This window comes from Penicillium arizonense (genome assembly GCF_001773325.1).
Source record: "Penicillium arizonense strain CBS 141311 chromosome Unknown PENARI_contig021, whole genome shotgun sequence".
Classification (NCBI taxonomy): domain Eukaryota; kingdom Fungi; phylum Ascomycota; class Eurotiomycetes; order Eurotiales; family Aspergillaceae; genus Penicillium; species Penicillium arizonense.
Window position 1 is genome coordinate 181515 of NW_019173298.1, and position 27727 is coordinate 209241.

The window sequence follows — 27727 nt, forward strand, 5'->3', positions numbered from 1 at the left end:
GAAAACCCCCTATCGCGCGCAAGATTCTGTGACACTACACGGGATATTCAGCTCCACCATCCTGTATGGGCGGGGGTACCCTGTGCGAGAGAAGACTGTACGAGAATGACAAAAGAGGGTCGTATGCCAACCTGAATTGTGTAAGCCACCATCGGCTGATGGGGAGCTGAGCCATAAATCCACCGAATCAGATCGAGCATTCTGCCCTTCAGTGTGATCGCAACCAAACCTAATAGCGTGATCAGAAACTATCACTCAGGCCGTACTACACTGTGCATGCAACACATCGATATCAAAGCTAAACAAATTGATATCCCTGCAAGCGCTGCCAGGTCCCCAAGTATTTGGAATCCTTGTACATGTCCATCTGTACTCCGTACTGTAACCCCCGTCACACGGCATATTGTGGAGCCCAACGGGAGAAACCTCTGATGTCATATACGGAGTCTTGTGTACGGCGTAGGCGTCCTTGGAACGGAAAAAACGGTCGACTGCCACAAAAAGGGGACGTTGTCAAGGTTCATAGGGGTGGAGAGTGGGATAACCGTGGGACAGGAAGGTAAGGATCAGGGGTTCTCCATTCTGTACGGAGAACACACCTTTCAGGAATGGCATCGGCATCGCTGATTTTGACACTTGCCCGTTGCGTCCCAAGCCGCCGGTTCCCTGTGATCGGCAGCCACAATCGCCTTATAGAGCTGTTTTGGCGCGCTCAATTCCGGGCATCGGGATCTGTATCGGCGTACCCTGCGCATAACATGTGCTTTTCTCTGGATCACGATTCGCTGATGCGTATTTATCGCGATCAAGGGATTTACCCGGCGCGAAATGGTAGAGTAACCCTAATATTGTGCCCGTACACTATTCCCAGCCCTAATACACAATCACCAATACAGCTACCCAGTATAGTCAAATACAAGCTCTGATTGGCGGACGGAGAATCTCGGTGCCATCGACGCTAACGTCCATTACAGACTAGCGTGAAAAGGTACCCGTCTGTCGGGATCCATCGTATTTTCCTGTTTCTTTTGTCCCTTGCCTTGTTTTTTTTTGGCTTCAGATCTTTCTCCTCCTGAAAGCTTACTTCGGTTTCCCGAATGTCTCACTTCTTAGGTGGAATGTCTGCGCGGTTCTCCATATTCCTGTTCGAGGGCCGTGATCCGTGGTTCTGATGCTTGTCAGGGGTACAAGGTTTCGTAGAAGGTTGCTGGGTTATGGTTTTCCTGGTTATGGGGCTTATGGGGCTGTTTATGTCTCAATTTCTTGGGTTGTTTTGAGTTTGCTTTTGCATGTGGATTGCAGATCGCAGATCTGATGTGCTGGTCCTTGGTTCGGGGTTTGCAGTAGATGCCCAAGGCATCTGTCGTTCATATACGAAGTATACGAGGTGAGACAGGAGAATCTGACAATGCGGTGAGAGCTTTTGATTGTTTCAATATCGTTCCACGGAAGCTGTGACAAACTCAATAGCTTGTTCTCAATTAAGATCTAGTAACAATCTGTAACTCAAATCTCCCAAGGTCCCGAACTGGCAGCCCATCTACTGACGACAAAAGACAGGCATGCTCTCAATCGGGCAGTCGAAATCAACATCTCGACCGCCCTGATATACGGCATCGTCCTTGCCACCCCATACCTTCCACGATGCCCCATCAGGAAGATAGACCTTGATGACACGCTGTCCCGGCTTCAACACCGGCACAACCAGATACTTAGACCCGAACATATACTGAGTCTCAACCTCCCAGGCACGTTCATCGTCAGGGAATTCATAGAACAAAGTCCGCATAACAGGCGTCCCCTTCTCATGAGCCTCCCGCATCAACCCCCGTGTATAATCCCGCAAATGCTCCCGAATCCCAATATATCTCTTACAGATCTCATACACCTCCTCTCCATACGACCAGATCTCATTATCCGCTCCACTGGCAGTAGGCTGTCCTTCCGGCTTGGGTTCCCGGTCTCCATGCAGTCTCATCACGGGACAGAACGCTCCCCATTGGAACCATCTGGTGAACAGTTCGCGGAATTCTGGGTCGTCTGGGTTGCCGCCGTGGAATCCACCGATGTCGGTTGTCCACCAGGGGATGCCTGCAAGTCCCATGTTCAGCCCGGCTGCTAGCTGATTGTGGAATGAGTCCCATGAGGATGCGATGTCGCCGCTCCACACTAGGGCTCCGTATTTCTGGCTGCCGGCCCAGGCGCATCGTAGTAGGTTCACAATGTTCGTTTGGCCTTCTGCTTGCATGCCTTCATAGAAGCCGCGTGCGTATTCTTTGGGATAGGTGTTGCCGATCTGGAGGTTGCTGCCGGCGTGGTAGCGGTAGATATCGAAGTCGTAGATTGAGTATTCGGGTTCGGCTTCGTCGAGCCAGAATACTTTGATGCCCTTGTCATAGTAGTTCTTCTTTGCCCTGCTCCAGATGAACTTTCGTGCTTCTGGGTTTGTTGCGTCGAAGTGTGTTATGTCGCCGTCACATTGCATTGCTACGCGCATACCCCGGTCGTGGCGGATTAGGAGTCCGCGTTCGAGCATCTCCGGGAAGTTCTCTGAGGCGTTTTCAACTGTCGGCCAGATGGAGACCATCAGTTCTACCTTGAGCTCTTTCAACTCCTTGATCATGGAATCTACATAAGTCAGCATGGTTTGATATCTACCTGATAGTATACTGTGTATAGCACTTACCAGGATCCGGCCAGAACTCCGGGTCAAAGCTCCATTCGCCTTGATGCTTCCAATGGAAGAAATCAACGACAATCAGATCCAGAGGAACATTGCGACGGTGGTACTCGCGCGCAACATTGAGTAGCTGCTCTTGATTCCAATAACGGAGCTTGCATTGCCAGAAACCAAGACCATACTCTGGCATCATGGGCACATAGCCCGTGACTTGGGCATATGCCTCTTCAATCTCGGCTGGTGTATCGCCCGCCACAACCCAATAGTCCAGTGCCTTTGTGGAGTATGCTTCAAAGCTCAGGACATTCGTGCCTAGAACTGCCCGTCCAATGCCAGGGTTATTCCACAGAAGCCCGTAGCCGAGAGAGGATACCGCAAAGGGGACACTAGCTTGGGAGTTTCGGTGAGCTAGCTCAAGGTCTGCCCCCTTGAGGTTCAAGTAGGGCTGTTGGTACTGACCCATGCCGAAGATTTTTTCTTTAGGATCAAGAGATTCGAACCGCATTGTGAGGTGGTAGTCTCCGCCTAAGATTGGACGCAGCTCGCGAGCCTCGATTGTTAATGCACTGCATTTGGGGTCCTTCGGGTCTTGTCTGTGTCGGGCATACTCCTCCAAGAGCTTTTTACCACTCGAGTTGTAGATGGTGAGTTTTCCCCTGCGCGAAACAGTTGCTTTGATCTTGCCGTTTGAGATACTTGCATCTTGGTCAGAGAACGGTATTTCGATACTCGTGTTTCCGCTTGCGGGCTTGGAGGAGAGGGCCCAGTCTTCTGTGGGCATTGATGCCTGCTTGGTTGCTCGGATGCGAAATGAATTCTCTCCCCATGGCTGAACCCATAAGACATGGTCGTCAAAACGAAAGACGAGCTTGTCGTCTTCGGAAGAGAGCATTATGAACAGAAAATCGTGAGCGGTGGCTAGTGGTGTCCTTGTTCGAAGATGGCACGATTGAGAAGGCTTTCAGCTGGACAGTTAAATAGCCCAGTTCAAGCACCTTTAAGTATTGAGGAATGACATGTACCCCTCACCACGTATGTAGTACCAAGGCTGAGCCATGGCTATTTTTGATGGCATTTTCCGTAGATCGACTGCAGGGAAATACGGAACCCAGAACCATTTGCTCCAGAGCTGCCGGTACTCGGAGGACCGTGGAGGTGGAGATACCGACTTTTAAACGCTTTGAGATCATAGGCAGTGTCGACCGAGGGATTAGCCTAAATTCAATCTTCCACGTATGTCACGGATGTACCTCCGTCTCCAAAAGGAGAACCACGTCATATCATATTGGTGAATGATTTGCCTGAGAGGACGAGGAATGAGCCAGTATTTCTTTTATCTTTTGATCTACTTGGGAGGCAGACATGTCTGCATGATCAAGAAACTAAACAAACGATACTATATCAATAGCTAATGTAAGCTTGCCAAAGCCTCAATAGCCAAAGTGAAAGAGAAAGAGGTAATGAGCTCAACCCACCAGAAAGAATACGCAAAAGATTAGCTACAAACCCCATGACCGCGAGGATAGTAGTGTGTTTCTAGATCATGGGAATGCAAAGAACGGAAGCAAGCTATAGCTCCACTCAAATAAGCTAGCTATATTCCTAGGCTGTGCCTAATTCAATAACAATATCAGAGATAATCTATATCATCCCCTATGGGCGAACAATGTGCTTTGATGTACCAAGTTACCTTTTAAACATGCTGTATTGTATTCACATAGTAGTAGGCTTGAGGGTGCAAATAAACGATAACACACGAAGAGATCGCACGAAAATCTACTGTCACAGGACAGAGGATCTCACTACGAAATATTGATATTGAGAAGCAATTGGACTAATTATAGGTCTTTTAGGTTCGGCTGCTTCCATTGACAGTTGTCTCTACCAAGGGACATTTGTCTTTCTCTGGGATGAACCCAGTATATAAGTAGATACCCAATGAATATTCCTCTATCTGATGTCAATCCCACAGTAATTATAGTAATCATACAATCAATGAATACCTCACAGGGCTGATATGCGCATTTCAGTTTATACTGCCGTTCCCCGGAAAAAGGCGCTAATCCTTATCAGGCGCGCGACGTTCAAGCTCCCGCCACGGTTTTCACCTCTGCTCACATCTGCTCATCGCTCTCGATTAGTCGTCAGTTCTATATAATTTGGGAACGCGCCAGCCACTTGAATTTCCCTCCACCCCACAATCCGTCATGGCCGCCCCGAACGTGTCAATCGATGGGCCCACGGCTCCTGTCGCAGACATGGATATCGACATGGACCTTGACTTAGGACCTGAACCCGAGCCCGAACCCGAGCCAATTCAGATGGTATGTGTCTATTTGGCTCTCATTTGCTTTTTCGGCCCACTGACATGTGTTCAATACTAGGAGTCGGCCCCCAACGTGGAGAGCACACTCGATCCGCTCGACGAAGAGGCGGTCTACGAAAAGGTGCATGTTCGCGGCGTCGATGAACTGACTACGGAAAATATCAAACAATTCGCTTGCAGTCACTTCGCAGAAGAGCCAGTGCGCGTTGAATGGATCGATGACACCTCCGCCAACCTCATCTACTCCTCCACCGAGGTCGGCATCCAAGCTCTCGCGGCTCTCACCCAAGTCAACGAGGAAGAAGATGCGTCTTCTCTGCCTGCACTGCGCCTGCGAACCGCGAAACCCCTTTCCTCCCACCCCGACTCCGTCCTCCAAGTCCGGTCGGCTGTCAAGACCGACCGCAAACAGGCCCGCTCTTATGAGAAGAGTCGCTTCTACCTTATGCACCCCGAACACGACCCCCGAGAACGTCTGCGACAAGAATTTGCGGATCGGAGACGCAGCGATGATGACGATGGTTACAGGCGGCGCCGATTCGATGACCGGGAGCACAGACGACGCCGAGACCGAGACGAGGATGACCAATTTAATGTCGATATGTACGGTGATAATGCAGGCTCCGGTACCACTGAGCGAGGGAGCCGAGGAGACCGGAGAGGCCGCGGTCAGAGGGAATTGTTCCCAGCAGACGAGGAACGATCAAGTGGACGTCTCCGCAACCGCAGTGCGTCGCCCGGACGAGACACACTGGAGGAATCAAAGCGAGCCGACCGTGAAGACGGTGACAACAGCAGGCGATTCCGCGAGAGGTCGCCGCGACTTGGTCGAAACAAGGGTCGGGAGCTCTTCCCGAGCGATACCAATGAGCCTGGCAACCGAGAGCTGTTCCCTAACAAGCCTACCTCGAGTTATATCAAGAAGGAACTGCTGCCTAGCAAGTCCAGTCATCACCGTCGGTCAGATGCGTTTGACGCTTCCTCTATCCCAGGAAACTCTGAACACCGTCGCAACAGCAATATTGAACTCTTCCCTGGATCGGACGAAGGCACGCGCATTCGTGGATCAGCTGGTGAAGACCAAGGCTTTGCCATTCGGGGCTCGTCTGGGGGTATGTCGATCAAGGGCAGGGGTGCGTCAGTTCGTGAACTCTTCCCTTCTAAGTACGGCAACAACGCTGGCAAGGAACTGTTCGACGAAACTCTAGAGGGACGCGGTGGCCGCCGGCGCCGTGCTGAGGACATGTTCAGCTGAAGCAACAATTGGATTGAACTTTGAACCTATGCATTTTCATGATTGTTGGGGGGGTTTCTGTTGCATGCTCGGTATCCGGCGTTTCACGGACAGGATGGGAAAATGAATTTGTCTGATAAATTTTCATAATAACACATACTCTGCTCTGCTCTATGGAATAGCCTATAAGGCCCTTCGTAATACCCTCTAAATTCAACAATAAACGTATTGACTTTCATGGGATACAGCTGTTGTCAAGAATTCGAAGATCTATACAGTAGCGGCGCAGGGTCAGCGCCACGGACAACTAATCATTTCCCTGCCGCAGCTAACTTCCCCCGGCATCAAATGCAAGTATGGCTCCCTCCGCGACAGTAGATGCATTAGCAAATGCTCTGGTTGCTCGATTTTTGCGCACAAATGACCACACAGAGACATTAAATGCTTTTATCCGCGAGGCTGGCCTTGCTCCCGACGTGGGGCAGACCTCCGGCGACGACACCAATAACTGGACCATTCAAAGCTTGCTCGAAGAGAAGCAAACTTATGATCAAAGCGCCAACTTTGAACGATATGGAGATGATAGTCAAGAGGCTGGTTTGTGGAGTGACCCAGGTGAGTTCCTTTCGCGTTGCAAAGCTTTGCGTGTCTGGATTTAGATGTTGTATCTCGTTCTATCGCTGACAATATTAGCACCGTCAAAACCTGCTGTTATCCAGACACCGACTTCATCAAATCTACTTGCTGCGTCGGTAGATCAATGGCAGAAGCCTTGCGATGACGCTGATGAAGGCGCTGGGACATCAGCGCAATCCTATATCATATCTACTGGCGCTGATAAACAAGTGCATGTACTCGAAACCGCAGGGAACAATACAGCTGTTAGATCCTTCTCTGAGCTATCGAGTGCACCTGTTCTCTCATTCGTTTCGATCCTTCAAGGCCGCTACATCCTCTTGACAAATATGTCAGGTCAAATCCTTCTCCAGCATGGTACCCAACTCCTAGACAGCAGGAAGGACCATGGGAAGTATGCCGTCAAAGTGGTAGCCTATGAAGACAAGAAAGAACCTTCCAAGTGGTGGATCGCTACCGCTGGATGGGACGAGACAGTCGTGCTATACAGCCTCAACATCCCAGACGAGGCACACGCACCAACCCTCAAAATCGGCGAACCCGCCGCTCGCATCAAGCTCGCCTCGAACCCAGAATCGCTCCTATTCGTACCTCATATCGATACAAACGAACTACTTCTCCTCGTCTCGCGCAGAGATTCAACTTATATCCACTACTACCAGGTGGAAGAAACACCCGAGCAAGCCGCCTCTCTCACCTCCCCGCGCGAGTGCCAACTTCTCGGATATCAAAATCTAGCGCCTCATTCCAATGCCTGGGTTGCTTTCTCGCCAGCCCATATGACTCTCAGTCCGCACGACCCGGGCCTCCTGGCAGTGGCTACGTCGACACTACCCCATTTGAAGGTTATCATTGTACGCCTGCTCTTCCCATCATTGGGCAAATCAGACACGGAAAATGGTTCAGATTCAGCGGACCCGGTCACGCAGGCTTCTCAGGCTATGGAGGCTCTGGCATTGGCAAATCGCGAGGACGCTGCTATCCTCGTGCAGGCGAATACCTTCGCTTCGCAGACTGCTTACTCGACCCCACAGGTCGCGTGGAGACCGGATGGGTCTGGGGTTTGGGTTAATGGGGATGATGGCGTTGTTCGGGGCATTGAGACCAAGACGGGTAAGGTTATTGCTAAGCTTAAGGGGGGTCATGAGCCCGGTTGTAAGGTGCGGACTGTTTGGTCTGGGTATGTTTCTGTGTCGAGGGGAGATGGTGAGCTAGTTCAGGAGGAATGGGTTATTAGTGGTGGGTTTGATAGGCGCTTGGTTGTTTGGAAGGTATAGATGGCTGGAGATATATCCAGGATCTTTTGTCGCATTACGGCTAGGATGAGAGGAAAAATGACATATGATATGCTCAATCATAGATACCGAATGTATGATTGAGTAGAAGGTTATTCAGACATAAAACAAACAACTGTTACTGCTACGAGATGTAACCCTCCTAACCACGAACCCTGTCTCTTTCGAGAAGCATCAAGACAGGGTATGTAATCGAGGAGGGTCTGGGATTCGTTCTTGGCACGTAAAGAAAAATCCTTCAGCAATCGCGCATGAGAAAGGCACGCAGCTGTACACACATATGCCGGAGAGGGGGAAATGGGGAAAAGGGAAGGGGTTAAATAGAACTAAGCTCGAGGGCCGCAGCAGTCGAGCCCACGAGGCTGGAAATGACGGGAAAAGAAGAATAGCAGAAGATATTCCGCTTTAGAAATGGCACCGCTGTGCACATCGAATTAAGCCTGTTGATTTCTTGATATCAAACAACCCGAGACTCATCGCGCAAGGAATAAGCAGAAACCAGGCCTATTCGACACAGCGGACCGTCCTTGATCGTCGCACACTTTATGTTCACCGGACCTCCTGCGCGCTCGAGTTGCGTTTCATGATTCCCAATTTTTTCGGACTCCGTTAGACATTTATGCGACCTCGCGCTTGCCCTCCTTGCGCTCCTTCTGTTCAATGGGTCAGTATTTGTCATGGATGGATGCGTAGTTTTGTTGGGTTCGGGTTGTGGTCAACGTACGAGGGCCTTCATGGTGCCGTGGAGAGCGTGACGGTGGTTGCGGCGGAACTTGGGGTCAACACCCTTGAGGGAAGGGTAACGGTTGGTCTTGGGCTTCTTGATACTGTTCGGAGAGATATATCAGCGATTCGTTCTGGTAGACGTTGTGGTGGGTGGTAGGTGGTAGCAGGTCGAAGAATTTGTCCGAGTGAATATTCAAGATGTGACCCCGGAATATCACACCGAATAAAATCGTTCGCCCGCACCCATTTTCCCACCTTTCCCGTAATTTCGACCGAAAGGTGTCGTTCAAGTGCAATAGAGGGTCATCGAAAATATTGAAGGGTAGACGTACCCGTTACGGTGAGCCTTCTGGCTGCGGTGGTGCTGGGACGCGTTCTTGGACTCTGTGGGCGAAAATCATGTCAGCGACATCGCTCTTTTTTTTTGGGCGGCTTGCAGGCGAGCAGAAGCCATATGATCGAAGGAGAAACGTACTGGCCATCTTGACGGATGTTGTCGCTGATTGACGGTGGGATGGTTGGTGAGGAGAGGGAACTGGGACGTCAGGCCTAAGAGGCTCGGCTAGGGCTCGTTCCGTTTGTGGGATCTCGCTTATCGGGCGGTGTACATACTAAGAGACAGATGGCTTCAGCAGGATACGGCAATGATATCATGTTGTTATTGGGTTATTATTGTTTGCTAGGTTGGTTTTAATACTACTTTGTCTCTTTCTTCTTTTTTCCCCCTCTGGACTTTGCTGGTCTTTGCAGCAGATGTTTCTTTTTCTTCACTGGCTCTATTCTGCCATTCACAGCACGTGATATATACAACACGTGACGGACCAATGGATATAGCTCTCCTTCTGCATAGAACATCCGCATGATCTTAGAGGATATATGATGGTCATATAAGTCCTGAAATCTTGACTGAGTCTCGGGAATTGTGTGTCAAGTGTGTCCAGAACTTCCATCCACCCTGTTCGCGGCACCTACCCTCACCAGAAGGCAATTGATTGGAGATATTCCGGTGGTGGGAATATCAATTCTGGAGTATATAGATAGATGATTGAATAGAACCTTTCTCCATTCTCGTTGCAAATAGGTATGCAAGCAAGAGTAAACACAGCTCAGACTTGGCCATACTTCGGCCGTTGGATTCCCGTGCCACGTGACCCGGCGCTAGGGAACAACCGGCATTCCGACTTCGTCTTTGCACTGTAACTTCAAGAAGGATAACCCAGCCTTTGCACGTCATCCACCCTTGCAAAATGAGCTTCAACCGCCTCGCTCGCTCCGGTCTTTCGGCCATGAGGGCTGCCCGCCCCTCTATGCCCCTCGCTCGTGTCCCCAGACGTACCTACGCCGATGCTGTCGACACCCTTAAGCTGTCCCTGACCCTGCCTCACCAGGTGCGTGAACCAACCGCGTTTGTCATCCCATCCAAACACAAGTACTGACTTTATTATTGCTCGATAGACTATCTACAAGGCTACTGGCGTGTATGTTATCCATTGACTTGCGCCCGCCTCGGCGTCTTTTGCCCTTTACCTAAATACTGACCGACCTTCGCGATCACAGTACCCAGGTCAACATTCCCGCCGCCTCCGGTGACATGGGTGTCCTCTCCAACCACGTTCCCTCCATTGAGCAGCTGAGGCCCGGTCTCATCGAGATTGTTGAGGAGAACGGTTCCACTAAGCAGCTCTTCAGTACGTCCGACCCTCGTACCTAGGGATCACCCGAGAATCTGGTCCTTGAATGCGAGCAAATCAGCTAATAACACTGTTTCTCAATAGCCGCCGGTGGTTTTGCCGTTATGCAGCCCAACAACGAGTTCAGCATCAACAGCTCCGAGATCTTTGGCCTTGAGGAGTTCAGCGCCGAGGTAGATTATCCTCCTTCGCGATGTCGCAATTCCGACTGACAATCCTTTCCCTATAGAACATCCGCGCCCTTATTGCTGAGTCCCAGAAGACCGCTAGCGGCAACGGCAGCGAGCAGGACATTGCTGAGGCCAAGGTTGAGCTTGAGGTATGAAATCGTGGTGACTTTGAACCGGCCAAATGCTGACTGAATTAGGTTCTCGAGACCCTCCACTCTCTCGTCAAATAGACTTGCTGTACATAACCATTATTGCCCTTGAATCTGTAGAATTATAGCAATTCTTCTTTTCCTCACTGGTCTCCAAAATATAGTAGGAAGGTGCACCTTCCCGATTGGGAAACCATCTATTTCTCTCTCCCGGCGATCTCATCTTTCTCTTTCTTTCTCTCTCCCTCCTTCGCACCAACATGCCTTCTGCCAGATTAATCAAGTCTGATCCTTTGGGCGTCGTGGATACTCGACTCACTGACTCTCACCTGTTTTCACCTTCGTTTACCTCTACTGCAGATACTCGAGTCACCTCTGACTCTCGTGATCTGTTTGCATCCTCTTTTGTACCCGTCACTGCCAATACCCTAGTCAAAACTGGCTCCCATCTGAATCCCTTTTCACCATCCTTCGCTACCTTCACTGCTTTCGGGCTCGATGGACCAGCTGACACGATGATGACCAAACAGCCAAGTCTGAAGCAAGAGCATGGGTTCAGAGGACTTCAGGAAGCCTCGCTCGGCTTACCTGCCAGACGATATTTTCCTCGATTGGTTCTGGATGCAGCTACAGACAAGTACGTCCTCGACAACATTGGTGAACCGTCGAACCCCCAACGGACCTCTACACCAAACAGTGAAAACGATAGCAACGAAGAACCCGTGGTGCCTCATGCCACCGAGAACTTACGCGTGAATGATATGCCGAATACCGAGGAGTTTAATTACGACTGCTTTCAAGATTCGCCCGACACAGACTCGCCCAAGGGACGCTCTGCCTTTGGTGGACGTGATAGTAGTCAATCGCCAACACCTACAAAAGTGCGTCTTTTGAGCGATCAGCAACAACTGCTCAAGCCTCCCATCGCTGCTCTAGCAAACCATTACCCAGCCCCAAATGTCAGCTCTCTCAAGAAATCTGGCAACCCTGGCTCGGCGCCGCGATCCGTTCGTTTTTCTCCTGCTAGTTCTCCGATCCCGCCTTCAGCAGCACAACGCCCGCTGCCCTCGATTGAACGAAAGCAGGACCATCTCGCATCCTCTCGGCAGAAGCAACATGGTACGTGGAAGGTTAGCCGTCGTGCAACCCCTCATCGAGTCTCTCCGCAACACAGCCCCATGAATATGGCCTCGGCCCAGGCATCCCGCACCCGGGATCAGCCTGGCATGCGTCCTCCGTTCCATTCAAGTCTACCAAACGCAACATTTAATGAATATTCGGGAAACGCAGCTGGCACTCTCATCGCTGATGAACCAAAGAGCACAGGAAAAACCAAGAAAAAGGTCCCTCGTTCTATGGCGTTCTTATTTGCGATTTACAGACCTCGAGAACAACCTGCTGGCTCTTCCCGGAAGGACCTAAAATATGTGATTGCCACCATCGTGTCCCAAGCGACTCTATCGGAGGACAAGATGCCTCGCTTTGCGCCTGAACTTGAACAACTTGCCTTTCAGCCGCCCCTTGATGAAGTCCTCTGCCAGTTCTGCATCATCCTTCCCGCGATTTTGATCACCATGCCTGTGGGTGTCTTCTTCTATACCCTCCAACTTCTGGAAAATACTCGCATCGGTGCTGCAATCATCTACTTTGTCAAGGTTCTGTTTTCAACATTTGTCTCTGTCGTCATTCGAGCAATGGCCAAACGTGGACTGAGACTCACTACCGGTGGTGGTGTGAGGTTTGTACGCAACAATTCCAACTGAGTGCCAAATTGCGAGGAGCCCATGGCATCAGGCAAGATTGAAAGGACATGCAGACCAAGAGATACGTTTGAGTCAGTTCCGATACTTGTTTGCATGTGTTATGTCTATGACCATCTGTTTGTGTAATGCTTTTGTTTTGCTTTGAGACATGTTTGTGTTTGAACATTGAGTCATGAGTCATGGGTATGATGTAGATGTATTCCTGAGAGGCCCTTTGTTGTTGTCGCTATTGTTTGATTTGATTGTCAAAACTTCGAGGTATCATGAAAGTCAGTGGGAAAAGAAAGTAATAACATTAATCATTAGAATCAATAATCATTCAAGCCCCTTTGCTAAAACCCAGTAGAGATTGGCTCACAGGACCTTTTTCCTACCCCTCTATACTCGACAAGAAGCATCATACCTTGCATGCTCTCGGGATGATCCGGACCTGTCATCCTATTTAGCACGTCTGTGAATTTCCTCTGGTATATCTGTCCCCTTCGTCCAATGCGTTCTGGGCGAGATAAAACTGTACAACGCCTTGCAGAGCCTATGGCGTCTTAGGTGGGGAAGGGATATGGAGAGGGAGGTGGATTTCAGATCTACAGCCATTTGGAGCCTGTCTAAAGGTAACGTTACTTCGATTAAAGAAATTGGCTTCTCATCACGACCTCGCCTAAATCCACTCAAGGCAAGTGCATTGCTTGTATGTTTCCAAAAGCCTCATGTTTCGGACGATTCCTCTCGGAGGGTCTATGCAAAAATCAGGAATATCATTCGATGTACCAAACACCTCCCAGCCTAACAGGCTTATTTACGATGCCGGACTTGATGATAATTTTCTTCAATATCTTTAAATATTGTCTCGTCTTTGGAGTCTTCTGGTCTGCGTCTAGGTATGTCACAACATTGTGGCTCGAGATATAACGTTACTCACAGAAACGCTCGTTGATAGCCACAAGAGATTTCCGTGTAATTTTCGCTTAGATTCTGATGCGGACGTGGGAATCATCGTTGATATTTTAAGAAGCGGGGTCTCAGTTCCAGACAGGGTTGTATAGGTTGTATACTCAGCTGGGCAGCATCAGGCGCTTAACAAACCCATCTCATCCCTCGCTCATCCGTCTTCCTGCTTCATTTTTTTCTTGGTATCTAAAACTATAGATTGATATCTCTGTTCTTCTGTCACAACAGTATGAAGGTCATCAAGGTTAGACTACGGAGGAGCTCGACGGATCAGAATCTGTAAGTATTCCCAAGAACTGACCATAGAGCTAAGCTCACAACACACAGATTCTCTACAGAGGGTGCTATAGGTATGGAAATACTCTCTGATCCGTCCATTTCCAGCCTGGAGTGAGTTCCCAGAGACCAAACAAAATAATAATACTGACATTGGCTAGTATTGTCTTTGTCCATGGATTAACTGGCAACCGCGAGACAACATGGACGCATAAAAAGGGCACTTGCTGGCCCCAAGACCTCCTGGTCCCAGACTTCCCTGCTGCACGTATCATGACCTTTGGATACGATGTCGACGTCGCTGGACTCTCGACAATTACTTCCTCAAATCGACTACACGACCACGGCCAATCACTGGCCTATGCGCTTGTCAGCCAAAGAGAAAAATGCTGTACAAGACCCATCTTATTTATTGCACATGGCTTTGGTGGTCTCGTATGCCAGCAAGCGCTTATACTCAGTACTCAGGTTGATGGCCTCTGGCAAATCTCATATTATGCTATTGGCATTATCTTCATGGGAACTCCGCACCACGGTTCATCATTAGCATCTCATGGTGAGAGGCTGGCAAGGTATATAAATGCCTCTTATAGAGCAAAAAAAGAGACTGTGGGGACGAATCCTGTGCCGAACGACCTGCAAAGAGTTGGGACTGGATTTCAGTCTATGCTTCGTCGGGGGGATATCTCTTTGGAGGTCTTTTGTTTCTACGAGACCAAGCAGATGAATGACGCGGTGGGCAGGATTGTTGAAGAGGACTCTGCAGTCCTTAGAGACTATAAGAATTGCAGTATTGAAGCTAATCATTTCAACATGGCTAAGTTCAGTGGTCGATTGGATGCGGGCTATGAACACATTCAGACTCTCATTGCTAGTTTGACTGCGACATCTCGGAAGGAGAATGAGGCTGCTATTACTGGGACTTCAAATCAAGCATCTGTGGGTTCTTCTATCAATTCTTCCTGCCCAGGAAGCCCTTCGTCGACAAACTACACCTTGCATGGGCACACCGGCTACAATGCTTTTCAAGGCGCGAGCTCGACTGGCTTTTCGAATTTTACCTTTACTTGACCCTGGCTGTTAACATTTTCTTTCATTTTTACTTTCATTTTATTTTTATTTTTATTTTATTTTTTCCAATCAGTTTCACCTTGGTGTTACTCCTAATACGATCATTTCATGTGAGGCGAATCTAGAAGCTAAACCCTACAAAGCCAGAATCATGCATCATGCAAAACCAAAGTATAAAAAGACAAGGCGGATTTACTACGACATTGTAATGACCACAAAGGCATTGTTTTATGCAATTCCGCATAAGCTATACCCTTCATGATGCTATTTTTGGTTCTATACACCTTGCCACATCACCGTACATGGACATGACTCGTCACATTTCAATTGGGTACAAAATGCCCCGCTGAGCAGAAAGATGTTGATCTATTATTGTTTTATCTATTGGCTATTATCAGAGCTCAGCGTGATTGCTGTTTCGTCTGGTCTATTTTTGCTTACTGTAAACGCTCAAGGCACATGAGACAAGCCTCACGGATCCTTGCATGGACCTGTTTGCAACCTTCGCTATTTACATCTACTTGATTCTATGATTTCAACGTTATGGCAAAGTATTCTCTGCTGCGAAGTTCTAGATAGGTACATGAAAACACTTTAAATTCGAGTCAATACTTGCATGACTCTTTATGGATAACGATTTTGTAGGATATGACAAACAGATCCTTTTGATGTGAGGTGCCTGATACTGATGTAAGATAATGTTGAGTAAATACCCAGAAACCCACTTGCAGATCTATCATGCTTCCGACAATATACCATAAACTTGATCGTACCTTTCAGCTCTTTCGCATTCGAGCTAAGCAGGATAGTCATGGATCATACATGGACCCATAGTCCCTACTTTACCTTAATCCGCATAAGGTTTAGTGGCGGCAGACAGTGGAGTTCTCCCGACGCGTTGACACGAATGCCAAATCTGGCCAACTGGGTACTGGCATGTTTGGCTGCATGCATAATAGCGACCTTGCTAGTCAAATACGGAGGCGACGACGACCAGTGTCGACTAAAGGCAGACACACTGGTTGTGAAGATGGTCTGGCTCTGGATAGATGGGACGTCGGTGCCATCCCTGACGGGCTTGCCGAAGCCGCCCTGTAGGGCCTTCTGGGTACCAGCGTCGAGCAGCTCCAGGAAAGCCGTCATGGCAAAGAAGGCCGCGGTGATGTTAAGGGCTAGGGCGTCGTTAATTTCATCCGGGGAAAGTTGGTAAAGAGGGTCTCGCGCAGCTTGGAAATCGATGCACTGGGACTAAAGCGCACCGCAGGTCCGATGTTGCCCGAATTGGCGACGACAAGGTTGACATAGCCGACTTCGTTTTTAATGCGGTGGACTGCCGCTTGAAGATCAGCCTTGGATGTCACATCGGCTTGGACTGGGACTATGCTGGGTACTCGGCGGCCTTCTCTAGCACTTCCAGTCGACGTCCTAGAATATAGACCTTCTGCGCGCCGTTGGCTGCAAGAGCTCGTGACGTAGTAAGTCCAATACCTAGTGGGATAAATTGTTTAGCAAATCCCTTCGACAATGGTGATGGACTACACTGACCACTGCCTCCTCCGGTAATGGCGGCCACGTCAACCCGGAAAATCGTGCTCATGTCAACTGCAGATGCCCTATTGAGGTGATCAAAAAAGGAAGAGAAAACCTGAAGAGAGGTGAGGAACAGAATTGAGTGACTGTAGCGGAGTTCGAGTCGATATATGTGTATAGTCTAGTGGATTAGGGCTTCCCATCCCGGGTCTAGAGTGACGGCCGCCACGAAGACAATAAGTGATTTATATTTCCCTCTAGCAAGCCTTGTAATTTCAGTTTTAATTTAATTTGTCAGGGATCTTTTGTTCCTATTTATCTTTCAGCACCGAGCATCTAATCAACGCAGGAACCCCACACGGGGGCATCAATTCTCATTCTAAACAGACGAGCCCTAATCCCTTTCCCTTTATCATATGCCTCCAGTATGTTTTATGCTTTCCCAGCAAGTCAACCCTCACCGGGAGGAGACGCAACCCTTCCCAATTCGCCTTACCCGACCCATTCCCACTTATAGTACAAGCGAAATCCAAAGAAAAAAAAAAAAAAAGATAAAACAAATCAAGAAATACCCATATATCCCATGACATCGTCACCATCATAACCATACCCATACCCAGAGTAAATCCCACTATCTCACCTCCTATCTCACCTCCGATGAATCCTCCTAACATGATCTTTCATATTATCAACCCGACTAAAAACCCGCCCACAACCCACAGCCTCACAAACAATCCCAGGATTATGCTTAGCCTCATGCCTCGCGCGATCCTTCTTACTAGAAAACCCATTATGCACAGCCTGCGGACACCCCTCATGCCGACAGAAGAGATATTTCCGATGCCGATTGAAATGTTTCCGCAGATCACATCCACGTCGGAATACAGCCTGCGAGGAACAGCCCCGGTATGCGCACCGCCAGGCTCCGTCTGCTGTTGGGGTCCCGTAGTGTGTTAGGTCGCTTGTGCTGCTTGGCGGGGAGGGATTGTCGGAGAAGGAGCGGGTTGGGGAGGGGCGTGTTCCTGTGGAGGAGGTATTTGAAGTAGTAGTAGTTGTTGTTGTTGATGAGGGGATGAGTTGTTGGGATTGAGTTTGGGGGATTGAGACTGGGAAGAAGGATTCGGGAATTGGGATTGGGTCTGTGAAGGCTGGCATTGAGAGCCAGTCGTTTGCTGTGCTCAGGGAGTCACTGTGGGTGAAAGGGTCTGATTGAAGATCTGTAGTGGGTGGGTAGGGTATGGCACCTGGGTTTATTGCTGGATAGGAAGGGTAGAAGTCGCCGCTGGGGTTGGTCTCGATGCACCATTTGTTGATTTGCTGGGGGCTATAGGTCGATATATCGGGTGTGTTTATAGCGGGCTGCATATGGCCCGATGGGTAGTAGCTCTGCATGTAGGGGGAAGTTGGTCCTGAGCAGGCCGAGGGCTCGAGGGAGGATAGAGCTGGGGAGGTTGCAAGTAGATCTGCGTTGGAGGCTGTGGACCATGCGTACTGTGAGCCCAGTGTATCGCTACAACATGAGCCTCGTCGGGTTGTGGAATAGTTTTCCGGTGCGAGGAACGTTCGTGGGGCTGGTGTGTCCATAAACTCTAGCGGTTGCATGCCAGAAGACAGGTGAGGGTTGAGTTCGGGGTGGTCTGTTAGGCCCGCCATGTATGGCTCTAACTCCCGGCCTCTGTCAAGCACAGTGGGATACATGCTGTTTGGTTTTTGATTACGAGAATACAGGTTGGACATGGTGATGGAGAGGCAATGGTGGAAGAGTTCCGGGAGTGGTAGGGCTGAGAGAACTTCGGCCGTGAAGTAGATGGATGTGGAGGGAAGCGCCCTCATACAATTGGCTTGTAAAAGAAAGTCGAAAGAAACGTGGCCAGGCGTAGAGTCTGAGTTAGAAGACAACCCTAAGTGTTATAAGGTTCTCCTGGCGATCGAAGAGGCTCGTATCCAGCAAATGCAGCTATATTTATGGCGTATAAACAGCGTGAGGCAGTGCTGTAATCCTAACAACAAGGCGTTCCGCATAGGAATTTGAGATGGATCGGCAGGTAATTCAGATAGTACTGATAATACAGCTTATCCCCAAATCTGATGTTGAATCATTCTGAATCACAAACATGGGCTTGCGGGCATAGACCTTGGCAGCGATGATCCATGGGGCTTGCATAGACCAGTCTCCCATTTGTAGAAGTACGGTGCGCTTTACTAACGGCATTAGGGCTGATAGATGACGGGATTGGCGTTTCCATAGGGTCTCATTATGATCTTGGACAGGGTCTGTACTACTGTCATCGCTTATTGGCTCCCAGGAAAGGCCATGCGACGCCCAACTCTTTGGGTTGATCGTAGCTCAGCCTTCACAGCCTTATGTATTAATTGTACCTCTAGTGTAACACGTTATTCATGAAACGTGGCGACCTCATGTTTGTACTCCATTATGAATCCACCATGAAGTTATACACTTTGCTTCCAAAGGTCCCCTCAGTTGAGTCAGCTTCAACGTTACGTTACGTTCAAGGAAAGGTGGTATTCTGATTTCTCATACGTAACACGCGTAAGGAGCTGGGGTATGAAATGATTCACATATTTTTATCAAGATACGGCGATCACTTCTTGAAGAAGGCAACGGCGCGTGGGCCACTCATGGTGCATAACGAAGGAGAATGAAGAAGAAGAATGATCGAAAAGGGATAGGACTGCGGACTTGGCTCAGCTCTGGCAGTGCCTTGAGCCCCAAAACCCGACACCGACGGTCAGAACCGTGGACGGAACCCGGCAATGCCGTATTGAGTGAAGTGATTGGGTGAAGCAGAGAACTTTGTGCTTATCCCTGTGCTGGACCAATTATATTGTGTTGTGGAGGGGCAGATGTTGGGGGCCCCCAAATCTGAGTAGCGGTGTCTTACTTCAAGCCTCTTATGCACTCTGTACTCCTTCTCGCTGGGTCTCGCTCGAGCTTGCAATCTTCGTGTCTCAAAGCATTATACATCTATAGCCTAGCCTTATAGAAACGCCTTAGATCGTCAAGGTCTGGATGTGAGACAGGGATCGGAAACCCGCCCCCATGTCTCAAAAACGCTACAAAAATAGAGAAATGCTCCATGCCTTGAATTCGGCCCCCATGTATGACTAACTTCACGCCTGGGCTCTCACAGTGTCGTCTTGCCCGACCAGGAGGGGTGTTCGCACGCCCGGGCCAGGCGTTCTTTTCGAGTCATCCCGGTACAAGACATAATGTTGGATCACGAAGATCGCATCGAAGAAGATGGTAACGTTGCCGAGCAGCAGCTTGACCGGGTTACCGGTGATACCGCTCCAGTCACTTTGGAGACTGGAGTCGAGTACCAGTTGAACCATCGAAAAAACACCGCCAGCCAAATCCAGCAAAATGGTCCCAATACTCCAACCCACTGTTGACTTGCGCTGGTAGTTCAACCACACCTGTGGCATATACTTCACAATGGTGATAAGAAGTTTGACATATGAGAACGAGTAGATCTGGTTGCATATTAGGTCTCTCTCCTTTTCCAAATCATCGGAGTACGATATCTCCACTCAACATCTCTTCACTTACCACGTCAATCCACGCCCAGGATGAAGGATCATACCCCCCATCCGGGCTACGCGCTAACACAATCCACATAACCACCAAAGGAGCCAGAACAGATCCCCAGAAGACACCCGCCATTAGCCAGCTAATCCTCTGAAAGCGGGACACATGCAGACCCCAGATGAAAGGCCAGAACTGCGTATACAGGAACAAAGTCAACAGCACCGCGTGGGCCGCAAATGCAAAGTCATTGAACCGGACTGTCGGCTCCTCAGCGGCCGGGTGTCGAGCGGCATACTGCGCGCGGATCATGGGCGAGTATAGGAATGCACCGGTGTATATCGCATAGCAGACGAAACCCAATGGATTGATTGTGGATAGATCAATCGATAAGCCGACCGTAGACTTGCGTTTGATATTGGTGAGGGGTTGGGGATAGAAAGACCCAGACCAACAGAGCATGCTGTGTTCGAGTCAGTTGAGATCCGGTGCAGGTCGGAGGGATGCGGAACTCACTATGCCCACCCTAGGAGCCTATGGAGGTTAGTTATGTCTCTATAGCAGATAGAGAGGTGACGAACCGGGAGAGGGATTTAATGAACACCTCAATCTGAGGGGTCATGTTGGATCAATCTAGGACGTCATCCCTGGAAGAAGAGAAGAGAGGAAGAGGGGAGACACAGGGAGGAGACGTGACGAAGTTGGCGTGTTCAGCACGCCATGATAAGATCAGCTGATAAGATATGTCAGATCAGGAAGGCGGTCAGTTTGTGTGGCTAAGTCAGCAGTGGTTGTCCGGGTTATGTGTTGTCACGCTAAACCCCAAATGGCAAACAGTTGACTGGGAAATCGGTCAGCTCTCCAGACCTGTTGTGATTCCTCCCTTCCTTGTACTTACGGCCTTGTTCAGACGGCCATAATTTCAATCTTATCGGACTTCACATTATTACCCTATAGCACTTCCTTTCCTACTTCTCCTTACGCTTCTCGACCTCTTGTCCACCTCGACCTCGCAATCCCTACCTAGGGCTTGTGAAACACCGTATTCCGAGCCTATTGATTGAATAATACACAATCCATCGGCCACTTGTCATTCAGCATTCCAGTTTCACTTCCGATCCCGCTGTCGCATGGTGCATTCTTCAGATCGGGGGATCTCGACAGATCTCCTTCGGTAACTCCGACATTCCAGATTGAAGATCGCGTGGTATTCGAAGAATCGGACGCAAAATGTCAGTCTCAGACCTCGCCGCTGCGGGGAGTAGCACATACTCGTCAAACACCCTACATGTTGGAGATGGCACCTGGGACTCTGGGCGAGATACCTTCTTGCTACCCAATTTGATGGGCGTTAATTTTGAGACGATGCGATACAATGGTTAGTTGGAAATATTACATATTCTTATAATCTCTTTGTTCCTTTAATTTGTTACTAACTTATTTCAGGCATGGGCAATCGTTTCAAAAATATGGCCGGGTACCATTCCATTATCATCGCGCACGGCGTTATTGCAGCAATCGTTTTCTTGGGCATCGTGCCCATCTCAACCCTAATAATTCGATACTACTCCCGATGGAACCCATACTGGGCATTTAAATTGCACGCCTGGGGTCAGGCGCTGACTCTGCTCTTGAGCACTGTCGTGTTTGTGCTTGGATGGTTTGCTGTCGGGCCACAAAGAAGCCTGACCAACCCTCACCATGGAATTGGCCTGGCAATCTACGTTTTGGTTATTTTCCAGGTGCTCTGGGGCTGGTTCGTGCACAAGGTGGAGAGCAAGAGACAACGAGTTCATGTCCCCTTGAAGCTGGTGGTAAGTAACTAATCGAAATGAAGTGAAGTTTCGATCTAACATGTCTTAGTTTCACCGGTGGATGGGCCGTGCCCTGGTCATCCTGGGCATTGTTCAGATCCCATTGGGACTTACACTTTACGGCTCACCTAAGGTCCTTTTCATCTTGTTCGCTCTTGCCGCCTTTGCCTACCTGGTTGCTTACTTTATACTCTCTTACCGGTATGATACCGAAGGATATCATATGGGGAGTGATCATGGCGGTGGTCATAGTCATTACACTGGACCATCAGAGGTCTCGGAACACCATGGCGGTGGACACGTGGGTGAAGCACTTGCTGGTGGTGCTATGGCCGCTGGCCTGGCTTCTATGTTCCGACGACGTCCTCGCAGTCGCCACGCCAGTCAAGTCTACGAGGAGTCCCGCACCTCGGTCTCGGATGAGAAATACTCAAATGAACCTTCGCACCATGGTGGTGGTTTCGGCAAGAAACTCTTCGAAATTGGCGCATTAGCCGGGGCTGGTCTTTTGGCCAAGAAGTGGTGGGATCGTCGAAAGAAGCGTGAAGATGATGCCGAGTCAGGTCGGTATAGACCGGCTCCTCACTCGCGCACTCATAGCTACACAGACGAGTCGATTAGCAGGATGGAAGATGGCCGACCAGAGCCAACCCATCGAACGCCACTTAATCGTCCGCCGAGCCGTCCGCCAAGCAGATCGCAGAGCCCGGGCTCATCTTACTACTACAACAGTACATATCTCACCGAGCCACCCAAGCGGAAGTCATCTGGCATCAAAGATGCGGTTTTGGGCGTCGGTGCTTTTGCTGCCGTGAAGAAATTGTTCAGCCGTGGCAACAAGGACGATGAAGAGAAACAACGGTTGGAGGAGGTTCGCCGCCGAGACGACATTGATGAATCGTTACAAAGAGCAAACAGCAAACGTCGCCCTCAGGGAGAAGGAAGCTTCTACCCAAGAAGAAGGACCAGCTCGTACTCTGAAAGCGATCTCACTGAAACAGACCTGACCCGCCCACCTCGACATGCATCACATGGAGAGTCTCTTCTCACCGCTGAGCCTATGGCAACCGGCGCTGTTCATAGTAGCATGGTCTCAGATGTGCCACCCCCGATGCCGCCAGCTCACCAACAATTCTCGGGTGATTTGCGGCCTGAACGTCCCCCCTCTCGTCACTCCCGTCTCTCCCACGATGCAACAGAGCTAGCTGCACCCATTGCCGCCGGGGCAGCACTCGGAGCAGCCTCTCGCCACAGCCGAAGCAACAGCCGACACCGCGACGACCATGTCGAGTCACCACCAGTATCTGTCAAAGTCAAGATGCACAACGATGGACGACATGTAACCCTTCGCCGACTGACAGAAGAAGAAGCAGCGGCAAGCCGCGAAGCCCGCCGCAGAGAAAGACGACACTCTCGCCGTCGCAACAGCAGTGTAGGCTCCCTATCCGGCCACGAAGACGCCCATGATGATCGCTGGCGCCGCGTCGAAGAAATGGAACGCCGACAAGACGCGGAAACACGACGTCAGCAAGCCGCTGCAGGTGTTGCCCCCCTCGCTCCCCCACAAGCAACTATGGCCCCCTCATCCTCATGGGCAGCACCCCAATCCCAAGTCAGCCTCATGCCGCCGCCCCCTCCTATCCCCAACCCTGCACCTTCGAGCATGCCCTACGGTCCGGGTAGTATCACCTCCCCTACATATACAGGCACCGATGTCAGCGGTTCATACGCGAATAACCGCCGTCGCAGACGTGCCGAGCGAGCCCGTACCCGCCAAGAAAGGCAGCAAGCGCATGGTGTGGAGTTCACCTAAATCATGCTCTATGATTCGATTTCATGCGTTCAATTCCCCCTTCCCCCTTTCATTCTGTTTATCCCAACCTTGCTACGACATGTACAAAACGAGTGTTCTCCGTGTTGATATGATGATCTCCTTGTCACGGTACGATGTCTTCTTGATATGTTTATGTTTGCTCTTTTTCTCTTGAATGTGCTTTTAAGGCAACGATATGATTCTCTTTAGCTAGCTTTTTCTCACCTGATCTTGTTTTTCTCATGATGCCAGCGATTGTATGGATCTTTTTCTTGGTATTGGGTTGTTGGTTAGCCTTCTTTTTCTTGTTGCCGATATACCTGGTTTTTGGTAGTTGTTATGTTATCTCAATGGTGGGCGATACTGGCTTTGGTTCTTATAACCGGGCGAAAATGCAATTCATTTGTCGATACATCGTTTGATTTTTGTTATTTGCTTCCTGTAGACTTCTTTTCATTGAGATGCACCTTCGGCCTTCCACCTTCTATCTGCCTTTAGTCTCTCTCTATAATCCAGTCTTTTCTTCGTCCTTATATCCTCACGTTACTGTGGGCCGTAACGTACCGGAGCGTCTATGGTCTAGTCTCCGTATAGTCTCTCACTGTAATAATTGAAATTCGTCTTTCCAGTCCCAATTAAACAATAAAGTCGTGCAATGCGTATCAAGCGAGTGTACATATGTATTCTGTAGACCCATATTCGGTCCAGCTTTGACGGGCATTATAAAAGCTTCGGGGGTTTTCTTTGCTAGTGCCTCGATCAGTCTTCTCATAGGCGCAGAGGTCTTTTTCAACCTTATTGGCTCACTGGCCTGTTCTTGTACCCTTCGTATTTCCACGTCTCGCGGAACCCACTTGAATCCTGAAGGAAAGACACTTACGGGAATGATCAACATGAAACCCCTCCAAACCTCTCCTTTCCCTTCTAAGCACGCAAAGAACATCGAAAGCGAATGTAGAAGAAAGGCAACCCAATGCAATTGATCAGACAAGTTATAAGTTATAGACAAGTAAAAGATAGTAACGAACACGACACCCCGAATAAACGAATGGCCCATGTAATATCATGAATTTCTAACAATGGACAACGGGTGGTATCATTGCAGAAGAACCGAAGGATAAAAGGATACTAATAAAGATAAACAGCAGAAAGGTATCACGGCTGAGGAAGGTCGTCACGCATAAGGTAGATAGATAGAGAGAGAGAGGGAGGGAGAGAGAGAAAAAGGGAGATGTAAGGAAGTGGTAGGTGGTAATGGTGATGGTAATGGAGGTAGATAAAACACAAAACGCCAGGGTTGCATGCTGTGTCATACTGAGGCGCTTGTTCGAGACATCCGGGATACACGAGGTACAAGGTGATGGGAGGGGTAAAGGGTACACCGGACCGGTAGAGATCAAAAATAGGAACAAGAAGGAAATGACAAATCAAAGAATAATGAAAGAATAGAAACGAGGATGTCAAGTATTGTTCATCCTTCGCTTTCGGCCACGGGCACTGCCAATAGGCCTTTGGGCGAGAACCTGTCTCAGAATTGGATCGTCTTTGTTCTTGTCGACGTGGTGTACACGGACATGTCTAAGAGTGTCAGTTCGGCTGATGTCAGATTGAGGCTCGGAGTACAAACCGTTGAAGATTGTCGGGTCGAGGGTATTTATGTTGTTGGTCTGGACAGAAGGGACACACGTAGCCCGGAGAGTTGTGGACGAGACCGTGGCGCATCATTTCATTTTTGCGTTTGAAGCCTTTACCTCCGAGGGCGCGTGGGCAGCCTTCTACTGGGCAGAAATGGGGTCGATCTTGGGAGTGCACATTGGCGTGGGAGCTGGTATTTGTTAGAGAGGTTCTTGCTGTTTCTTTGCGCTCTTACTTAAGGAGATATTGTGTTTGGAAAGGTGCGGCAGTACACCCCGGATGGGTGCACTTGTAACTACCGGTCGGCCCCCCATTGGCCTGAGGAGTCGACGCAGCGAGTGAGACACGATCACTCATTCCTGTCCCAACCTGTTCAGTCGGTGTAGGATAGCTGGTAGGACTCGTGGCTGTCATTGGAGAAGCCTCATACGGGGTTGGAGCTGTTAGAATATCGGTCTGAGTGGGACCTCGCCAGAAAGCCCCATGCGAGGCCGGAGAAGGGTTGGTAGAGGAGTCTTTCATGCTCACGGGCGAGTAGTGAGAGTAAGGACTCGCGGGAATGGGAAACTTGGCCGGGAATGGTCGATCGTAAGGAGAGTCGTTCCCTGATGTTGTTGATGTCGGACATGATGAAAATGGACGTGACGGGTGTGGAGGGTGTGGGCCAAAGTCTGTCAATGCACTGAGCGTTTCGCGGATTGAAGGTAGGGTTTGACTGCTTTCTGGGGAGTTTGCGCAGGACCCTGGCGATGCTTGGATCGGTTGTAATGATGGCAGTCGGGACTTGATCTCTGGGGGTGTTTTGCTGAAAGGCAATTCCGCCGCACGTTCACTGATTGACGGAAGGCGTTTTCTCAATTCCTCTTTCTCTGGGATCGGAGCCAGGGCCGGCTTTTCCGTGATCTCCTTCTCAGTCTTTGCGAAAGGATTTAAAGGATTTAATTTCCTGGGATCAAAGTCTGACGGTGGCTTTTGACTTTTGCGATCTAAATCCAGCGGAGTGTCCCTAGCAGAGATGGCGATTTCGGGGTGGTTCGGTGCTAGAAACCCCATCAGCACTCGGTCGCCCTCACGGGTTGAGGTCTGATTCTCTGGCGCGGGCTTACGGGGACCCGTCGCGCCATCTTTGGGGTCGGTTGGGACAAATGGCGGTGGTGATGGATTGTCTCCATAATTGACCTTTGTCGCCTCTAACCCTGGCGACCTATTGTAGGCATCATCCGAGTCATACATGTCGGACGTCATCAATGAAGTGCATCAGCACTTTTATACTTGTGATTGGTGGTCACACATCAGAATTGCCTATCGAGGGTTAGATATAGGAATTACAGAAAAAGAAAAGATACAGTCCGAATATCGGAGAAAAGAGTAGGGAATGGAGACCTGACAAGTCGGGATGGGAGATGAGGGGTTACGGACAGAGGATTATCCGAGGACAGAAAACAGAAACAAAACAAGAACAGGCCAGGCATGGCAGAAGAGAAGTGCGACGTGCAAAAGTGTAGAGATAAGAAATGCAGAAAGGCAGAAAGGCGCAGAGCTAGAGAGAGATGAAGTGGAATGAACTTACCCGGAAAGGTGAGAGCGGGTAGTTGATGGGTCCCGTGAGGCTCAAGTGATCCGAAGTCACGACGCCATCTGCCAGGTAGGACAGGGAGTCCGAGGATCAAAGCGAAGTACAGACGCAAAGTCAAGAGCTAGAGCAAAAAGCAAAAATAAGAGAAGGGGAGGAAAAGAGGCTAAGGTCCCAGACCAGACCAGACTGAAGTCAGAGGCTCCTTGGAAGTTCCACGTGAGGAACAGAATGACGCAGGAAGCAGAAAGAAGAACAGAAAAAGAAAAAGAAAAAGAAAAGAAAGAAAAAAAGAAAAAAAGGGAAAAGAAAAAGAGAAAGGCAAAAGGAGAAAGGAGAATAGGCACTCGGGGGGAGAGGTGAGCCGCATTGTATGGTATGGTAAGGTCAGGTAATCTATTCTATATCCCGACTTTTTTAGTACCTCCTGCCCAGTTGTCCTCCATAGTTATTTTACATATCCCCTCTTTCTTCTCACATATCCTCTTTCTGTCTCTCTCTCACACACATACTCTCTTTACCTCTTACTTACCTATTCCTCCTCCCCCTCCCCCCTCACCTCCCCTCTCGGGATTCACGGGATTCACGGGATTCAACTCGAATTCATCCCCACCGCTACTCCGGAGTCAACAACCGGCCCCACAGGGGGCTTGATGATGGCTCCGTTCGTGGTTTCAGGTAACGTACTTTTAACGCAACCCCCTCTTCATGATCTGCCAACGCGCTGTCAAGCAGATCCAGGTTTCAGCCTAGCCAGCCCATGTGTGCATACAGTACTATACTTGGACATGCATAAGTGAGTTGTAGTGTACCCCTATCCTCAGCCGCATCCCCGAGTAAAAATAGGACC

General features: G+C 49.6%; 11 protein-coding genes across 11 annotated transcripts; 6 read left to right on the top strand and 5 right to left on the bottom strand.

Moving 5' to 3' along the window:
- Positions 1 to 1540: 1540 nt before the first annotated feature.
- Positions 1541 to 3572, bottom strand: PENARI_c021G12510 (putative glycosyl hydrolase; the record flags this gene model as incomplete). The annotated part of the gene is made up of 2 exons (XM_022635300.1): positions 1541 to 2628; positions 2687 to 3572. 2 exons carry the CDS (start codon positions 3570 to 3572, stop codon positions 1541 to 1543), a joined length of 1974 nt encoding a protein of 657 aa, XP_022484951.1.
- A 1315-nt stretch (positions 3573 to 4887) lies between these two features.
- Positions 4888 to 6261, top strand: PENARI_c021G01864 (NCBP3 domain-containing protein; the record flags this gene model as incomplete). The annotated part of the gene is made up of 2 exons (XM_022635165.1): positions 4888 to 5004; positions 5065 to 6261. 2 exons carry the CDS (start codon positions 4888 to 4890, stop codon positions 6259 to 6261), a joined length of 1314 nt encoding a protein of 437 aa, XP_022484923.1.
- A 335-nt stretch (positions 6262 to 6596) lies between these two features.
- PENARI_c021G09021 (uncharacterized protein) lies at positions 6597 to 8153 on the top strand (the record flags this gene model as incomplete). Its single annotated transcript, XM_022635242.1, has 2 exons — positions 6597 to 6855; positions 6934 to 8153. The coding sequence occupies 2 exons, from the start codon at positions 6597 to 6599 to the stop codon at positions 8151 to 8153; spliced, it is 1479 nt and encodes a 492-aa protein (XP_022484907.1).
- Positions 8154 to 8788: 635 nt separating this feature from the next.
- On the bottom strand, positions 8789 to 9379 carry PENARI_c021G11148 (60S ribosomal protein eL29; the record flags this gene model as incomplete). The annotated part of the gene is made up of 4 exons (XM_022635277.1): positions 8789 to 8824; positions 8896 to 8998; positions 9230 to 9281; positions 9373 to 9379. 4 exons carry the CDS (start codon positions 9377 to 9379, stop codon positions 8789 to 8791), a joined length of 198 nt encoding a protein of 65 aa, XP_022484961.1.
- Positions 9380 to 10144: 765 nt separating this feature from the next.
- Positions 10145 to 10988, top strand: PENARI_c021G10595 (F1F0 ATP synthase subunit delta; the record flags this gene model as incomplete). The annotated part of the gene is made up of 6 exons (XM_022635267.1): positions 10145 to 10285; positions 10353 to 10375; positions 10455 to 10585; positions 10673 to 10761; positions 10818 to 10907; positions 10956 to 10988. The coding sequence occupies 6 exons, from the start codon at positions 10145 to 10147 to the stop codon at positions 10986 to 10988; spliced, it is 507 nt and encodes a 168-aa protein (XP_022484909.1).
- Positions 10989 to 11167: 179 nt separating this feature from the next.
- On the top strand, positions 11168 to 12670 carry PENARI_c021G04414 (uncharacterized protein; the record flags this gene model as incomplete). The annotated part of the gene is made up of 1 exon (XM_022635186.1): positions 11168 to 12670. The coding sequence occupies one exon, from the start codon at positions 11168 to 11170 to the stop codon at positions 12668 to 12670; it is 1503 nt and encodes a 500-aa protein (XP_022485007.1).
- Positions 12671 to 13847: 1177 nt separating this feature from the next.
- Positions 13848 to 14965, top strand: PENARI_c021G01571 (esterase/lipase family protein; the record flags this gene model as incomplete). The annotated part of the gene is made up of 3 exons (XM_022635156.1): positions 13848 to 13897; positions 13946 to 14008; positions 14056 to 14965. 3 exons carry the CDS (start codon positions 13848 to 13850, stop codon positions 14963 to 14965), a joined length of 1023 nt encoding a protein of 340 aa, XP_022484944.1.
- A 381-nt stretch (positions 14966 to 15346) lies between these two features.
- PENARI_c021G05976 (uncharacterized protein) lies at positions 15347 to 18232 on the bottom strand (the record flags this gene model as incomplete). Its single annotated transcript, XM_022635215.1, has 5 exons — positions 15347 to 15353; positions 15407 to 15456; positions 15812 to 16137; positions 16209 to 16453; positions 17412 to 18232. The coding sequence occupies 5 exons, from the start codon at positions 18230 to 18232 to the stop codon at positions 15347 to 15349; spliced, it is 1449 nt and encodes a 482-aa protein (XP_022484877.1).
- Positions 18233 to 19627: 1395 nt separating this feature from the next.
- PENARI_c021G11527 (putative L-cystine transporter) lies at positions 19628 to 20664 on the bottom strand (the record flags this gene model as incomplete). The annotated part of the gene is made up of 4 exons (XM_022635281.1): positions 19628 to 19990; positions 20067 to 20505; positions 20559 to 20576; positions 20624 to 20664. 4 exons carry the CDS (start codon positions 20662 to 20664, stop codon positions 19628 to 19630), a joined length of 861 nt encoding a protein of 286 aa, XP_022484875.1.
- Positions 20665 to 21272: 608 nt separating this feature from the next.
- PENARI_c021G10023 (uncharacterized protein) lies at positions 21273 to 23669 on the top strand (the record flags this gene model as incomplete). Its single annotated transcript, XM_022635256.1, has 3 exons — positions 21273 to 21420; positions 21489 to 21856; positions 21906 to 23669. 3 exons carry the CDS (start codon positions 21273 to 21275, stop codon positions 23667 to 23669), a joined length of 2280 nt encoding a protein of 759 aa, XP_022484872.1.
- Positions 23670 to 25129: 1460 nt separating this feature from the next.
- PENARI_c021G06134 (uncharacterized protein) lies at positions 25130 to 26537 on the bottom strand (the record flags this gene model as incomplete). The annotated part of the gene is made up of 3 exons (XM_022635219.1): positions 25130 to 25247; positions 25297 to 25494; positions 25540 to 26537. 3 exons carry the CDS (start codon positions 26535 to 26537, stop codon positions 25130 to 25132), a joined length of 1314 nt encoding a protein of 437 aa, XP_022484860.1.
- Between the last annotated feature and the right edge of the window lie 1190 nt (positions 26538 to 27727).